Source organism: Lactuca serriola, chromosome 8, assembly GCF_051521515.1.
Source record: "Lactuca serriola cultivar US96UC23 chromosome 8, Lser_US96UC23_V15, whole genome shotgun sequence".
In the NCBI taxonomy this organism is placed as follows: Eukaryota; Viridiplantae; Streptophyta; class Magnoliopsida; order Asterales; family Asteraceae; genus Lactuca; species Lactuca serriola.
The window spans coordinates 119,489,423-119,508,304 of record NC_136415.1 but is presented as its reverse complement, the minus strand read 5'-3'; the positions used below and the strand labels follow the sequence as shown (position 1 = coordinate 119,508,304).

The 18,882-nt window shown below is 33.3% G+C and overlaps 1 protein-coding gene across 2 annotated transcripts; it reads right to left on the bottom strand.

Moving 5' to 3' along the window:
• Window positions 1–11,231: 11,231 nt before the first annotated feature.
• Window positions 11,232–14,685, bottom strand: LOC145066327 (FT-interacting protein 3). Of its 2 annotated transcripts, XM_079013554.1 has the most exons (3): window positions 14,438–14,685; window positions 14,056–14,108; window positions 11,232–13,881 (listed from the first exon to the last, which is right to left on the bottom strand). In XM_079013554.1, exon 3 carries the CDS (start codon window positions 13,863–13,865, stop codon window positions 11,529–11,531), a length of 2,337 nt encoding a protein of 778 aa, XP_078869680.1. In that variant the 5' UTR covers window positions 13,866–13,881; window positions 14,056–14,108; window positions 14,438–14,685; the 3' UTR covers window positions 11,232–11,528. The 2 variants fall into 2 exon arrangements, with proteins under 2 accessions (XP_078869680.1, XP_078869681.1); XM_079013555.1 differs by lacking the exon at window positions 14,056–14,108.
• Between the last annotated feature and the right edge of the window lie 4,197 nt (window positions 14,686–18,882).

Here is an 18,882-nt window from a genome sequence, read left to right as displayed (position 1 = left end):
TATCACCCAATCAATGTGCCGGTTAACCACACACGCTCCATTGATCTATGACAAACATTTAGTCACCCTTCGTGATCCTTACTAGTCCAAGTTAGTGTGTCGGTTAACCAGACACGCTCCACCAACGACTTGGTAAGGTACAAAGTGTGAATTCCATGGGCTAGCACCAAATTCACATTTTTCCTAAGTAACTAAGATTGGGTATTATTAAGAGTTTAGTTACTTAGTATTTATCATTAATACTTTTAATGAAGGGAGAATTATAGTCTTGTCAAACCCGTTCGGCTAACGACCCTCCACCGGTCAAGCAAGCGGTGGGTGAGAGTGGACACCCATTAAGTCGCCATTTTATAGGCAACAACCTTATACTCACCTTATAGACCGGCTTTGTGAATGAGGCGTACTAGCGGTAAGACTGACTTTACTATTATACATATATATATATATATATATATATATATATATATATATATATATATATATATATATATATATATATATATATATTATTAACTTATAATATTATAAAGTATAAGGGTTGAATTTTAACTCTTTAAAATTCTAAGGGCTAACTTGGAATTAAAGTATTCATAAGTGAAAAATTTTCAAATTCCAAAACTTGAGGGCAAGTTTTGAAACTATTCAAAACTAATTAATTCCATAACTTATGTGTTTAAAGTAGTTTTAATCCAAAAACTCTTCAAGTTCCATAACTTGAGGACAAGTTATGGAAGACTTTAAATTATTAAAGAATGTAACTTTTTCTTTATTTTGTAATTTATGGAATTAATTAAGGTTACACTTTATTTATTTATTTATTAATGAAGTGACTCTTGAACCTCCATAACTTAAGGACAAGACTCTTCATCTTTTGTAACCATTGCCAACTTTTATGAGTTTTATGAAACTTAAATGTGACTTTTCATATAACTTGAGGACAAGTTACAAAAAACACATTTTAGAATCAACTCTTAGATTAATTTGGATTGAAAACAACTATTTCACTCAACTTTTCTATTAATCTAAGCAACTCATAAGAACAAGATAATTCAAATCAAACTCTTTCATGTAATTAGAGTAACACTTTAAACTAATACAAAACATGAATCTATTGACAATTATCTTTAAAATTGGATTAGCATGAACATTACCACATCAAAAACAAGTTTACAAGTCCAAAAACATCTTAGGGTAATGTTCCTAGTCCATTTCTAGCCAAAAACCTCGAAAATATGCTGTCTGGGGCTCCTACTCATCGAGTGCATGAACCTAATCGGCGAGTAGGATGATTTTACTCATGGACTCGGCGAGTTCATCAGTGGACTCGGCGAGTCCAGTGCCCAGAAAGCCAGAAAATCGAGTTTTTCAGCAATTTGCATCAAGTATAATAGAAAACAAGCCTAGGCTCTGATACCACTGTTGGGTTTTGAGCATTCTAACACTCCTAAGTGTACATACAACCCTAAATACCTTGGATCTATGTTTTCTCTATTATACATGCAAATAAGAACTTCCAAGATATAATCCTAATCTAGCATACAAAAACAATGAGTGTAACAAGATAGAATACATACCTCTTTGATGTAGAAAGTCTTCATGAAGCTTGAGTGCCTAGCCCCAATAGTGTGGAAGCCTCAAATGGAATCACAATCACCAAAACACTTAGAATAACTTGAGAGAATTCTACAACTCATGAAATCGGCTAGCCCTTTTACTTCACACACTAGTGGCCGATTTGGTCAAGAATAAGATGCTTATATAGTTAGGGTTACACCATGTAAGCCCTAATTGACATGGCCTTTCATTTCCATGATCCATGGGTACAAATACACCATGGAGCATCCATGGACCATCCTATGGGTTTTAGCCCAACTTGATTATCCATGGAGCATTAGCCCACTATACAAGTATGGATGATTTACACAATCAACCTATATATTTAATTAGTCTTCTTTTGATCACTTAATTAATCCTAGATTAATTCTTGATCAATACTAATTAAATAATCTTATTATTCTTATTATTAATATACTAGAACTTATAATATATTAATAACCATAAGTGTCTTATTTCTCTCATTATAGTCTATCCAAGTGCATGATGGTATGCAACCCAAATGGACCATGCCGGGTCGGGTCAAGTCTTACCAATTATAGTTATGGACTTAGCCATTAATCCAACACTCACACCTCACAATCATCGCCTAGCATTCTAAGTTTAAGTCTAGAAATTAATCCATATTCCTAGTTCGCTTAAACTAATGCTCTGATACCAACTGTGACATCCCCATTTTCACGGCCAGAAAAGACCGATTTTGTTTATGCTTTATAAAAATCAGAGTACTTCTTTTAATAAAAATGTTGCGGAATTTGTTCCCAGAAAAACACGATAAATACTATATTAAAAACATTTTCGAAGGAATGTATTTTATTCATTTTAAAACGTTTGGGATGTCATCGTTAATACAGAAATATAAGCATAAACAGAACTTACATTTATTTACACTAGTGATCTACATCTCTTTAATTGCTCAGTGTAATGTGACTTCATAACAACACCTGTGATATAAATAAACTGAGTGGGTCAGGTTGGGAAACCTGGTGAGTACATAGGGTTTTCAACCTACAATAATATAATTATTATGTTTAAACAATTAAACAATCAACCCAATTACCCATCCCCATTATCTTCCTTATTCTTAAGGATCTACCCTAAGAATCCGCTATTTCTCATTCATTCATTCCTAAGGATCATCCTAAGGAAACAACATGAATTCCATTGTTGTCAATGACACGTTGGTCAAGCGCAGCTGCTAATATTATCACTTAGGCGCAGCTGCCAAAATTTGGACATTTTCTATGAGGCGCTTCTACCAGTATTGACCTTTAAACGCTACTGTCATGGTCATAAGACTCCCTATTAGGCACATCTGCCGATACTGTTCTTAGAGCGCAGCTGCTAGGACGTTTACCGTAGATCTAAAACATCTACGGGTTGTGGCGCAGCTGCCAGTGCTCATCTATAGGGTACTAGGTCCACTGCTACCAATGTATACCTATAGGGCACTAGGTCCGCACTACTAGTGTTCCTCTATTTCAGCTTTTATTCCTCATCATTCATCTACCCATGTTTTACCCAACATATTTTGTAGATATAAAATACTTATACAGTTTAAATCATTGAAAACATGTATAAAACGTTCATCCAACATAGATAACAAGTATTCAGATAATATGCACACATAGCACGTAATTTATGTAAAATACTTCATATCTATGTGTAAGCTGAAAGGGACCATGCACTCACTTGAAAGGTGGTGACTCAGCACTCGGACAGCGCTTCGATACTCTCAAAACCATTTCCTTTCGATAAAACCTAGTATCAATACCACTAGGGTTTAGTCTAACGATATTCGCGACTAATTAATAGTCCAACTATTATTATTATTATATAAGCATTAAATAACACTCAATATAACTCATAATAATAGCCCAAATACTTATTATAAGGTCCTAATAACATTACTATATTAAAACATAAGCTATACTAAAGATAGGTTAGGTGTGGCTCACTTACAGCGGGTTTTCTCGAAAACCGGGCTTCGCTGGAGCAGCGCTTCCGAGCCGAAAGGCTCTTTTCTCGGGACTCCGGGAGCCTTGGGGCTTCCTTCGTGTGCTATGGGGTTTACCTAGGCTTTAGGGGGCTTAAGGTAGGCTAGAGAGAGAGTGTAGAGAGAGAAAGAAGTGGGGAAAGGTGTGAGAAATGAGAGAAACCCGGCACTTCTATTTATAGGGTGAAATCCTGACGAACTCGCCGAGTAGGAGGACCTACTCGCTGAGTTGGTGCCACGTGTCATCATCTGATGGCTTTCCTTGGGGAGAAAGCCTTGGCCCATATTCAGCCACGTCACCCCTTTTGCAGCAGCACCCTGCCGACTTCTAAATCTCATAACTTTCGCATACGAGCTCCGTTTTCGACGTTCTTTATATCCATGAGTAGGTAAAATCAAGATCTACAAATTTCGATCAGACTTCGTCGGCTAATTCTCGACCGATCTTAAATTTAATAGTAGGAGGAGATTAGACTGCTAAATGACCGCGAAGAATGCGTAACTCCTTCATACGGACTCCGTTTTCGTATGTATTTTTACTGTTGAGTTCATACTAATGAGATCTTCAACTCTCATTTAGGTCGCATAAGCCAAAAACCGCTCGAACTAAAATTCGAGTTTCGGGTCGTGCACTACTAAGCCGAATCTTAGAAAAATCATAACTTCTTCATACGAAGTCAAATTTGGGCGTTCTTTTTATGGATTTTCTCGGTTTAACATATTCTACGACTTTCGTTTAGATCACTAAGTCTAAATCTCGCTCTATCGTAAATTCACTATTTACGCTTCACGGTGTCGTGCCGATTTTGCAGTAAAACTTCGACGGGCCATAACTCCTTCGTTATAACTCAGATTTCGGCGTTCTTTATATGTACGGAAACCTTGAGACATATTCTACAACTTGGTTAAGACTATTTATTATAAATAATCTCTTGCCGAAAAGTCATTTTCGACACTTATTGCCTCTAAATTGACTAGCCCGGATCTACGGGCGTTACACACGTTGCCTTGATTTCTCGAACGACGACCCAAAAACTAGCCCTGTTGCCTTGATTCCTCGAACATGTTGCCTTAATTTGTCGAACGATGACCTGATGATGAGCATTGTTGCCTAGATTCGTTGAATGACGACCTTGGTTGCCTTGATCTTTTGAATGATGACCCAAAAACCTGATCGCGACCAAAATTGCCCCACGTCGTGATAGTTCCAAAAAATTATGCATGATTTGGAAAATCAATGTCTGTTCCTGTCACCAAGCTCTTTGCGCAATATGTATATATAGGGGGGACCAGGGAGACCGAAGCCACCAGCGAGCATCAAAAAGGCAAGCCCCAAGACCCGTGAAAGAATCACACCCCCCAACATATTGCCTTGATTGCTCGAACGAAGACCCAAAAACTAGCCCCGTTGCCTTGATTGGGATTATTATTTTAATTATGTAAAGTGTCGGTAGAATTATTTGTATTTGTCGTTTGTGTTAAAATAGTGTCGGTAGGATGTAAGACCCTCCATCGTCTAGGGGTCTATATTGTAAATTATGTGTGTCCTTCTGCAATCAAACGATTGCAACAATAATTGTAACCGGCTCCTTCGAGCCTATAAATAGGGCCTTCGCCCATATGAAATAAACAAGTTAAGTTTGAGTGTTTAAGACTTGAGTTGATCTCAAAGTTCTTCCTCTGTTGAAATAGTTTGTCTATTTCTGAATAGCAGAGCCCTATCCAAACTATCCACATAAACATTCAATTATTCAACATAATCCATCGTTAATCCATCTCAACGCATCATTCAGGTATAATCTTATCCTAATATTCATTTATCCGTCATGTTGTTAAATTCGGTATCAGAGCTAAGTAACGTTCTTACTATTATTATTATGAATGTTAAATCTTTCGCTCATATGAATATATGTTCATCATGCATCATCATATATATTCTTATAAATATTCATCGTTACAAATATTCATCGTTATAAGTTATTATCATAAACTTCTCATTAAAATCAAATACTATTATCCACCTACAATTTAAACATATGTCGGTAGAAGGTTTTTTACAATTATGACTATATACCAAGAAGTTAGAAACACATTTCATATGTCAAAAAAAATTTTAATTCTCTGACCGCATCATAAATATAATAGTATTAAAAAAAACCCCACCATCAACATCTTATTAGAATTTATAAATCGTAACTTTGAAAGAAAAAGTAATTTATCATTTTGTTTCTAAAAATTATAATCATGAGTTTTTCAAGGTTAAATATTAACAAATAAAAAATCTTGAAGATAAAATAACAAGAATAATTTATTAAATATGTCTCAAGAAATTGAAAATACACCAATCATTATTAATAACGAAGAAAATGAATCGGGATACACCTTTGATGCTCTAATTAATAAAAATAATATTAATAAAGATGCTATAAGAAAATCAAATTTACACTATCTGAAAAACATAATTTTAGATATAACTCATTGAAAAATTTCTTTTCTAGAAAAAATATTATATATTATGGAAAAATTATAAAAGAAGAACCAATACCTATGGAATCAACTCAAGGAAATATTATTATACCTATATTAAATAAACAACAAATTAGAAACAGACTATCTAATATTAAAGAAATAGATAGAACAAAAATCGCTTATATTCATATATCAACTATTCAAATAATTTTAAAAAGTACTTTTAGCAATTTAGACACACCAATAGAATTAGAAATTAGAGATGATCGTATAATTAATAATCAAGAAAGTATTATTGCAAAAAGAAAAGGAAATTTAATTGAAGGAAAAATAAAATTTGATATTAATATACAACTAAGATTAAGTCTAAAAGATAAAAATTTAAGTAATAGTATTACCGTACGATATAAATTATTAAGACAAAATTTTATGTTAAAAGGGAATCATTCATTTACTATTACATATCAAATAAATTATGCATTAACAAATTCTCATCATAATATTACGTTTAAAACAGAAGATAGAATTTATATAGATAAATTATTTACACATTTATTATCACTTGAATCACCAAATATGACTAATAATAGAATTTTTAATGAAACTAATTTTCAACCGATAATAACTACTCCGCTAATAAAAAGAAACTAAAATTTTATTAATATGGAAACTTTACAAGAAAAAGTAGATACATTAACTAAATTATTCGCAGTACTAGAAATTTCATCCGAAATTCAAGAAAATAACACAGAAATAGAAAATAATAACGATACAGAAGTAATATATGATTTTTCATCCGATGATGAAAACCCTTATTCAAATCCATATAAAGAATCGCAAAATAATTTTGGATTAAAACGAAAACAATCATATGTTGATGATGATTATCAAAGTCAATATATTTATGGACCACCTTCGTTAGAAGAAAATTTTTTATATAAACAAGGAATTGTCAAAAATAAACAAAACAAATGGGAAAAAATACCTCTACAATATATACCTAAACTATTTACTTTTCCAACAAATTCAGATATTCTTTTTATTGATTGTGAGCAAAATCCCGAAGCAAAAATTCAAGAATGGAATAATAAAATGGGAATTCAAATTCAACTAACTGAAGAATTAAGAAATCTACATCCAAAAAATTTTCTTAATTATATTATACATAAAACACAGGGCAATGCATATCGTTTCCTTTCATCTCTCGATGAAACAGAGACGATGATGATAGCAACCACTGACGCTTTGGAAACATTTAAAAATGTATTAAATCGGTTTATTCAAGAATTCATAGGAAAACAAATAGAAGATAAAACATCGCAAGAAGCTTTTCAATTAGAATCATTATGGCATCTAACTAACTTACGAATTTGTAACATGTGTTATTTAGACCCATTTATATGCGAATATTCTGAACATTATTATAATCTAGATTTTACTAGAAAAAAGATAGCATTAGACATGTTTTACCAAAAATTACCATCATTAGTAAGTCAAAGTGTAATAAAAGATTTCCAAGAAGCATTACAACAAAATAAAATTGCAGATACCTTAGGAGCAAGGATAAGTATATTAAAAGCATGGATGCAGAAAAAATGTTTAGAAAAAAAAACAACACAAGATGCAAGAATTGATTTATATTGTGATACCTTATCTAATAAAGTTAATCAATATGGTTGTAAAGATAATAAAAAACAAAAATATAAAAAGAAAAATTGGAAAAAACAAACTTATAAACCTAAATATAAACAATATTATAAACAAGGTGAAAGAAAATATTTTCGAGACAGAAAACAATATAAGAAAAAATATCGATCTAACACAAATTACTGTCCATCTAATAAAAAAGATTGTAAATGTTGGATATGTCAAGAAGACGGACACAAAGCCTACGAATGTCCAAAAAAGACTAAAAAGGAAAAAGAAACAAACTTATTAAAAATAGCATATGATCTCGGGTATGAACCTATAGAAGATTCAGGAATAGATTCAGATATAGATATTTATGCATATACAACTGATACTGATTCTGATTCAGATAAATAAGTCCTATGAAGACAGCATTATTGGGTTTAAAACATGAGGGAAACCTCATATCTAACCTATCCAAAGTATACATTGCTAAAGCATATATTGGTATGAAAATACCATCCAAAGTAAACAATGATAAAGTATACAGTGATATGAAAATATCACCAAAGCATACATTGATATGAAAATTCTCATATCATCATATTAAAAGTAAACAAAATTCAGCAATCATTCAGGTACCCAAAATGCGCAAATATTCATTCAGCAGAAATATTGAAATGGAAGTCATCATGAAGCAAGCCAAACACCAGTTCAGACAAAAAGAGGAGCAAGAAGCATCATTAATCAGACAGCTTGAAGTAGTCAGACGTGAAAAAGAGCAGCTACAACAAACAATACGAATTCTATCATCTTATTCAACATCTAAAGAAGAAGCAGCCAGCAGCTCAACAACAAAGCAACCAAAAGAAGAAATTCAAGAAATATCATCCAATGAAAGTCAACCACAAATAGCACTCGAAACAGAAAAACAAACCATGACGCCAAACCAGGAGGAGTATCCACCACTATAAGCAGATCATAAAAATATAAAGAAATGGTACGTAATTTTCAACAGAGAAAACAAAGGAGTATATGACGATTGGGGAATCGTCAGTTCATATATTCTTGGAAAAAATATCATTCACAAAAGTTACAGAACAAAAAATGAAGCAGAAACCGCATACAACGAAGCATACAAAGCAGTAATAAAAGATAACGTCGAATGTTCAAAAACAGTTCTTCTAACACCACAAAAACCCATATTCAGCTTCACACCACAAAAACATGTATCTATTCGTTAACAGACAGTGAAATCACTCCGGAAGCAATGAAAGCAATTGAAACCTTCGAACAACCTTTCGAAAAGTTTTCTCATCAATTAGCTGAATTACCTGCTGATATCAAAAAACAACTTTGTAAACATATTATGCATGCACCAAGACACCATTGCAGTCACTGTTCAGAAAACACAGAAAAAACACCATTCATGGAAGATTAATGGGAGGAATAACGTAAGCAATGACGTAAAAAGCCATTATTGAAGACACCTAACGACATAAGCAATGACGTAAAAAGCCATTATTGAAGACATTATTGAAGACACTTGTCCTTTCAATGTGGAAAGGATTATTATATTTTTAATTATGTAAAGTGTCGGTAGAATTATTTGTATTTGTCGTTTGTGTTAAAATAGTGTCGGTAGGATGTAAGACCCTCCATAGTCTAGGGGTCTATATTGTAAATTATGTGTATCGTTTTGCAATCAAACGATTGCAACAATAATTGTAACCGGCTCCTTCGAGTCTATAAATAGGGCATTCGCTCATATGAAATAAACAAGTTAAGTTTGAGTATTTAAGACTTGAGTTGATCTCAAAGTTCTTCCTCTGTTGAAATAGTTTGTCTATTTTTGAATAGGAGAGCCCTATCCAAACTATCCACATAAACATTCAATTATTCAACATAATCCATCGTTAATTCATCTCAACGCATCATTCAGGTATAATCTTATCCTAATATTCATTTATCCGTCATGTTGTTAAATTTGTGAATTACGAACACTAGTGTGAAGATAGACATGAAGGAGTTGGTGCCTTTTAAAGATATATACTTAAATATGAGGGTGTGAATGCTTATTAAAATTAGGATTTAGTAAGTTATGTATTGGACTCCTTGTAATTGTGTTTATTGTGCGGTATTTTTGTGCTTATGCTCTTCATCTCCCCCCCCCCCCCTTTTTATCACCGTTTATTGCATTTAATGTTTTTGAGTTCTTTTGTTTATTTCTATTCTCCATTTAATGATTTTGAATTCTCCTTTGTATTTCTAACATTTCATGGTCTTCTTGGATTGATACTCTTACGCTTGTCCATGGAACATTACAAATTGATATGATACCTTATCCTTGTCTTGTTGGCACTTTCCAATTACTCATCAAAATATTTAGTTTGTTGTGAATAAATATTAGCATAATCATGTGTACCCCAACTTAACTGCAATGTAATTCTTAAAACCAAATGCTTCAATATTTAGAGGATAAAACTCGATATGGGTTGTTTATTAGTAAACGTGGTTCGAGACTTGAATTTAGCCAGGAATCTATTGACTTGTCCTAAATGATTTTTGTAACCTTATCTTAGTTCTACTCAAATTTGTTGTAATCATAGAATCCTACTTTATCGGTAACTCCGCTATTAAAACATGTATACCCACACACACACACACACATACATATACTAGCATGCATGAATTATGCATATACATACACACTACATAATCAAGTCTTAGTTGATTTGTTTTATCTAAACATATATAAACCATGTGATTCTTGTTCAAGAAAAGTAGTAATATAATTGAATCAAAGAACTAATCAATATTTGTTGCAGAAAGAAGCTCCAAAAAAGGTCATATTGTGATAAAAACAGGGCACATGTGATAAGATCCCACGCTTACATAAAATTCCAAAATTGCTTTTCAAAAGATCATTGTCTACACAGCTGTCAAACACGGCAAAGATAAATGCCAACCAATCCCTACTTGTGTTGTATGCTTTAAAAATAAATAGCCAAACACCATAACCATTTACCCTTTTTAATCTTAGGTAATTTCCTAAATAATATTGTACCAAAAAAGTCAAATACACACAGAAAACAGAATAATTCATCTGACCAATAATCATGGTCTTAGAATAAGGTACTATTTTGTACTTGTGGCCTAGAATAAAGTAACAACAGCACAAATAATCATGTTTCATCATATAAAAGAAGGTAACTGCTATGTACAAATTCATAGCCATTCACAAAAAGTTCTATATAATGATTACGCATGATAGTGGAAACAATTATATACAGTATATCCTAGAATAAAACCATGTTCATTTGCACATGGGTCCATCAACTTATGAGATTTATCTCATCTTTGTCTGTTTCCATACTACAACAAAAAAACCACCAACTTGCTAAAACAAATATATTCTGCTCCTGCAGAAAAGAGGGGTGTGCTATTTTTGTCCCATTGTTTTTATATTTTTATTTTATTATCACACAAACAAAAACACAACACAGTAATGAAGATTCTCTCCTACTTAAAGAAACATTTGATAAAAATTACTGCCAATCCAAGATATTTATCGAATATTATCACCAAAGATGATTGTCATAATCTACTAATAACAATCAAATAAAAAAACACAACCTAAATAAAACACAGACCATGAAATTTGAAATGTAAGAAAGGACTACAGAACCACAAGATATACAAAAACATTGTTCCAAGATAGTTGTATGCATCATACCAGGAATTGAAGAAAGGAATGGCTTTTTTTGATTATAGAGTAACCTTCTCTGGAATTGATGATTCCATTCTGGTGTTGATCATCTCATAGCATGCAGTCAGTTCTGGCTGGCAATCTTCTAAAGAAGTTGAGAGGGACAGAAGGAAGCTTCTGGCGAAACCTCGGGTGTCTCAACACATAGAATCCAGTCAGAAGTGCCACAACTTGGAAAGGTGTGACATAAAGAACAATAGCAGCAATCAAACAGAAAATCACAAACAATGCAGTTGCTCTGGGATCTCGCCAGCTCAGCAAAGACTGAAGCCTCTCTCCTTGTGTTGCCAAATCACCAACAACCGTCTGAATCCTTCCAGAAATACTCCTTAATCGGTCATATCTCATTCTGATGATGTCAGCAGGGCGAGAAGTTGGAAAGGTATCGAATTCTTCATCAAGTTCATCAGGGTGTGCATTGTCAGCACAAGAAAGACGGGTGTCCATGTGGGGTGGGTTCTTTGGTCTCCATCTATAGTACCAAACTCCAATCAGAAAAAGATATAGGAAAATAGTTGGGAGAATAAGCTCGGGGTATAAAACCAAAATCAAGAAAAGGATGTGAATCAAAACGGTTGTGATCGGATTCTTCCAGTTACAAATCTGGTCAAACCATTTTCCAACTGCAATCAAACCACCTAACACACCCATGATTCTGAAGAAATTAGCTTTACTTCTTCTCATGCTCCACATGTGGGACCCCACATCCAGCATATACTCCACCACCTCTTTTCTCAATGGCGGCTCAGCCCGGGACAACCGCATGGAAACAATCTGAGTCGCCTGGTGCCTTAAACTATCGAGTTGACTCACTGTCAACGGATGGATGTAGTGCATTTTGGGTAACAAAGGCTGTGAGTACATATGCATCATGTTTAGCAATGAAGAACATGTAAACCTCACAGCTAAATGAATCTCACCCATTTTTTTAACTCCAGATGGATGTAAAACAAGAAGAGGGTATGAATGGGTGTAGACACGATCTGTTTCGAGAGTGGAAAGACGGATTCTGACTTTCCCGATTCTTGAATCGCGGGCCCCACCCCCACCACCTTTATCGCCGCCTTGGAGATGACAGTTGTCGAATACACCGATTGTTATAACAGTACATGGATCGAAAACTTCCCATGTGTATTGTTCGTTCCATTTAGGGGTAAAACTGTCGATTATTGTTCTTGTTCTGACCCATTTTGTACCATATTTGGCGACACAATACGCGTCTGTTGTTGCACGTCCGTCTTTTGTTTTCATTGGTGATAATCCCTGAGCACTCAAGACTCCAACTTCAAGAACACCGATGCTGTTCTTCCATAACTGTTTAGCTGTTGGCCTAAGATCACTGCTGTAGTGAGTAGATTCATCAAGAACATGATAACCACCTTCCAAGCAGATTCTCATATGAAGCCTGCTGGCAAACTTGACTTCTTTTTTCTTTTCACCATCGATTATAACATGCTTTTCAAGATTAAACCATCTTGTGTTGATAGCTTTGTGGTCTAGCCTTCGATCCACATACTGTAAAGGAATCGCACACATTCCAAGGATTTCATCTTTATTGGGTGCAAGTCTATCTTCCACACTTAAAACCAAGTGTTCTTCGAATGGCTCTGCAGCTACAAACATTAAGTCTTCATTCCACATAGGATTGATGGATTTGCTCATGGAGATTCGAGTCCTTAAAACTTGATGACCAAGTGCAGCTTTCACAAAAACTTCAGGGAATCTAGTTCTGTCACTTGGTATTAAGTCTTGGGCTTCAATCACATTGACTCTGAGATACCACAGCTTAGGAGAAAGATACACTTTTGAACGGATATTAGCAAGAGCATCAGCTCCACCAACAGAAGCAGCATCTGAATGCCATGCTTCAGGGAAAGCTTCATCAGCTTGAGTACCCCACCATACGGCTAACATAAGCTCTCCTTTCAGCTTGTTTGATTTCCTGTCTTCTAATCTATACCATTGAGGAGCTAGAGGACTATCTGGTGGAACTCTTTTTGGAACCTCAGTAAGATCAAATAGAACCCACCCCATGAAATCATCCTTCACAAAGTCTTTATCTTTTACAGTGACTTCAAGCATAGTGGCTTGAATCCTCTCTCTGGAGAAGGCAAACACTTGGTTCCATTCAGGGTTAGATTTCTTTTCAAAATGACGTGTTGTACCCTTGTAGTTTCCAAGACGAACTTCAGCATAAGGGTCACAACTACCAGTAACATCTTTTGCAGGTAAATCCCTAGCTTTCACCACACGGACATACAGGTATTGCATTTGTTCCACAAGGTCATAAGTGCTGGTGAGCTTATCTCCGGTGACCTTTCCTCCACCCAGGTGGGGTTTGGTCTCCTTGAGTGAGAAATCATCGTGCGGAGGAGGTCTGTGCATCATCTGGATTTCGTCACAGCTGAAAAGATGAACAAAATTGTTGATATGAAGTGTTCAGAATCTTAAAACAAGAGATTACATTATGGAACTGAAGGAAAATAATTGTTTATTACATGTTTATACTATTGATGGAGCTAAGATTATCATAAATAAAAGAGGAAAATCGTTTAAACATATAATCAATAATTAACACCTGGTAACTTTAAAAAAGTAGAGTTGAAGGCTTCAGATCTAAGTGATTCCGACCTGCAAAAAAAGGTAAAGAAAACAAATCAAAACCCTAGTTTAGACACACTGATAAGGAAAAAAAAAAGGCATCGACAGAGTACTAAATTTTCAGCAATAAATTCAAACTACGAAAAACATGTTCAAAAAATATCTAGAACTAAACAATAAACAGACAAATTCATGGCTGAAAATGAAGTTTGGTAGAGTAAAAAGGTAATTTTGAAAAAATGTCGAATCACAATCAAGAGAAACCCTAAAATCACATTAATGCATGAATATTCATCAAATGCTGTACGTTCGGATATAGATACATTCTTGGGGGAATATGCTGAGGAATGTGTATATACCTTACTAAGAGCGATAATGAAAGAGAGATCTCATGGGAGATCTGTATGGATTCGCGATAGCATTATTGAGTTGTTTCAAGAAGAAATTAATGGAGTTGCTTTTTTAATCGTCTGGGATCAGATTCATAAGAATATAGAGGATTTGAGACGAAAAAGGTGCGATGGTAACAGGGGTTTTAGAGAGAGAAAGAGGGTTTTAGAGAGAGAAAAGCGGAGGAGGTGGTGATGAGTATGTGAGTATGTCTGTGTATTGCTGTCTCTTTAAGGAAGAGTGCAACAACAATTTAACTTTTGGTAAAATGCATCTTCACCCCTAATGTTATGACTAGTGTTCATAGCCCCCCTTCACATCATAAATATTTGCACTTGGAAAAGATTTATCAATTTTATCATAGAAATCAATTAGTATTATAGTATACTACGTATTTAATTAATATAGTAAGCGTTTATATAAGTCGATATTCACTTGAACATAGTTTCATTTACGATTGGCTTTAAACTAAATGAATATTGCGTATAGAGTTATGAGGATTGAGGAACAAGACTTAGTTGTAGGATATAAAATAATTAATAACATTGAGAATTTGATTTAGAGTTTGTATTAAAATTTTAATTTTAAAAAGTTTGTTTGGATATATATATTTATCAACTTGAAAGATAAAAGATAGAATCTTAATTCATTGAAATTCAAAAGGATACAACCGAAATATCGTACATATAATTACACGTGTATTAAAGTTGGCTATGATGTCCTCGATGACTACACAGCTTGTTTTGGAGCTAATGACTCGAGTTGAAATGTAAAATTGATAAAATTTTCTTTTAATTTTAAGAACTAACTTGAAAATAAAACATATAAAAACAAAATAGTAGACGATTCAAAAGTTTTTTTTTGTATATATTTGTATGCAAATTAAATAGATACATTTTATGGTTGATATATCTGTTAATCTAGTTTTCAATCACTTGATAAAGTTAGTCATTTTGGTTCTTATTAACATATACTTATATTAACACCCATCAAACACACACACACACATATATATATATATATATATATATATATATATATATATATATATATTAATAAAATGTCAAATGTTGACTAAAAATATTATGAGTAGATAAATATTAAGGAAACATAAGACATAACAATCCTTAATATTAGATTGATCAAGACAATATTTTACTCGCCAGTACAAAGAACCAACACATTACACATCTTTTCCCAAATACATAGAGTGATATTCATTAATTTTTGTATTTGCATATAAAACCCCTAAACTTCAATTGTAAATTTTAGTGTGAAAGTGAAATAAAACAAAGTAATAGCACTTTTAGTGTAATTAATCCAAAATGTAGGGTGTCTCGGGGCAGTAAACAATTTTTACTTCACTGGGTTCTTCCAAGAGAACATTGGTCGGGACTATTCCACGTGCAACGTCCGTGACACCTTCATGTGTGTGACAAGAGAATGGATCAATATGGTATGAATATATTCTTTTCCAATAAAATAATAACAAATATATTTTATTAATAAATAAAGGTATGTGGTGAATGGAAAGGATAAATGTTTCTTGGTAAGTACATGGATAATTTCCAAACGAAAAATGAAACATTTTTCACTCGTTAATTTGATTTGATTCGGATTAATTAATTAATTAATTTATTGATATTTCATGGTTGATTTCTAACATCGTGTCAATAAAGGTTTAGTTTAGGACATCTCCGACCAATGGCATTATTACGTTGACATCATTTTAGCATATGAAAGATGGTTTAAACATCATTTCAATCCAACATTATTTTCTATATAAACTTTCGTATCAGGCCAAACCGAGCGGTTTGGCAAAGGACTCGGCAACTCTGGTGAACACTGAGCCATAAACTTAGCGTGTCAAGCTCGGCTCGGCAATTTGGTAAAAACTCACCGATGAGAGAGAGAGAGAGGGGGGGATTTAGACTGTTTGAATTTTTTGACCGTTTTTGGGTCAAATTTGACCCTTTTGTCAAAAAAATCAAATTTTATACTTTACAACCCTATATTAATACTACTACATACCACATTTTATATCATTTTATATTCTTCAATTTTTCACTCAAACAACCATATTATTGTGAAAAAATTGTTTCTCTTTCCAACCCAAAAACTCCAAAAAATACCAAAACACAAACTCAATCTCACATTCTTCACATACTTTCGTCCAAAGTCAAAGTGATCGGTCGATTTATTCACCTCCAAATTTACACTATGGTAGTGTTTACTACCCATATCATGTCCAAAACCAACCTCAATTCCAAAATCAACCACAATTTCAAAATCAATCTCACTTCCAAAACCACTCAATTTCAAAACCAACCTCAAGGAACTTCTCATCCCAACTTTAATCTCAAATGGATAATGACTTCAACCCATTTGACCATATTTTCGACTCCCTAATCAATACACAACTCGAAGTCGTCTCCAAAACGGATTCGGAGGAAGAAGAAATTGGACCACATCCCCAGAAAAGTGGAAAGGCAACTCCAAGGCAATGGACTACGGAGGAAAAAACGACGTTAGCTTGTGCGTGGGTAGATGTTTCTAAGAATTCGGTGGTCGAAAAGAACCAAGATTGTGCTACTTTTTTCTAGAAAATTACTAGGGGTTTTCTCGCGGAAATGAAACTACAAGAAAAATAACCAGAAGTACTCGAAGTGGAGAAACGCCAACAAAGTTGTGATGGAGTTTAACGCGGTGTTTCCGTCTATCAAGTGACAATGAGAAAGTGGTACAAATGATGAAACAATTTTGCAAAAAGCTCTTGCACTTTACCGGAGTCGCAAAGCGGTGAATTTCGAATTTCTGCATGTGTGGAATATCATGAAGATGTCAAAAAAATGGCAAGACATTGAAACTTATGAAACGTTTAACGGTGGTTCTTCTAAAAAAACCAAAACTTCTGAAACAATACATAGGTAATCGTCTGATGTGCATGTCAGGATTGACCTCAATGAAGATGAACATTTTGAGGTTCCAAAAGTCACTCGTCCCATGGAAAGAGATCAAACGAAGTGAAAGGGAAAAGCGACGAAAAGTGATTTAGGTGACATCAAACATCTAGCAACCAAAATTGACAGTTTGGAGTCAATGTTGGAGCATCACTTGGTGGTCGCACAAGAAAAAAAATGTGTCATGTCAATCTTAACAAGGAACACTAGTAATTTTACCGAACGTGAAAAAGAATTGACGATAAAAGCCAAAGATTAGAGTACGAAAAAATATTATATGTAGGTTTCGTTATTTGAATTTATCAATTTATAGGCTTTGTGTTTTAAATTTCTAGGTTTTGTAATTTTAAATTCTATGTTTTTTATGTGTGTTGTCATTTTAAATTATATGTTGTTTTTTTTGTTGTAATTTTATTTTCTAGTTTAATGAATATTTAGGTCTTATAAAATTAATATGTTTGAAATTTTAAAATTTAATATTAAATAATTCTAGGAAAAAAATATGGCAAACATGGCAACCCACGTCTTGTAAAAAATTAAGACAATATGATAAATCTTAGTTGATGTCTAGATGGAGTATGACAAGTATATGACATCACTCCCACCAACCTTATAATGTCATCTTTAATTGACGGTAAACCAATAAATTGAAGGTCAAAGTTTACTTCAACCCACCTTCATATGGCACAGCGTTATTGTACGGGTAAATAGGGCTCTCACAAAACATTAACCACTTTTTTATTTTTAAAATTTGATTATTTAATCATTGTTTTTATTTACTTAACAACCTTTTGACTTAAGACTTTTTTTAAAGAGTTTTTTTTTAAAATATTTGGATTAGTTTTTGTAGTGCAAAAAGACAATAACTCAATAAATTAAAAAGTGTTTCGTTAGCTTATATATGTAAAATGATCCAAAAATGACTTATTGATTTATGATTTTACCAAAAAGTTAGGTATTTGTAACTTCTCGAGATCTATCTTGCATTTTAACCATATCATGAAGCCAATTTGAAAAGTATTTTTTTTCTATCTAAAGTTCTAAACACTTTTTAACTTATTGGTTTTTAGAAAAAAATCAATAAGTTAATAAGTTGTTTCAAAAAGCAATCACAAACATCCATTACATTTATTATTAAATTATTATTATTGTTGTTATTATTATTATATTATATTATTTTTTAACTTAAATATGATTTCACCTTCTCTTATGGTTGATTTCTAGTGGATGGAATATATTGACTACCAATTTGTTAACTAGTTATTATGATCAAATATCTAGACATATCAATTTATAAATTACCATGTAATGATCATGCACAAGTTAAACAACAAATCGATAAAGAGCACAAATTGGACTATGAATGATAGTAGTTATTTTCTTATGATAAAGTTAAGCAACCAAGCACATATTTAGATTAATTGTGTTCTCTAACATAGTTAAAGTTACTAGCT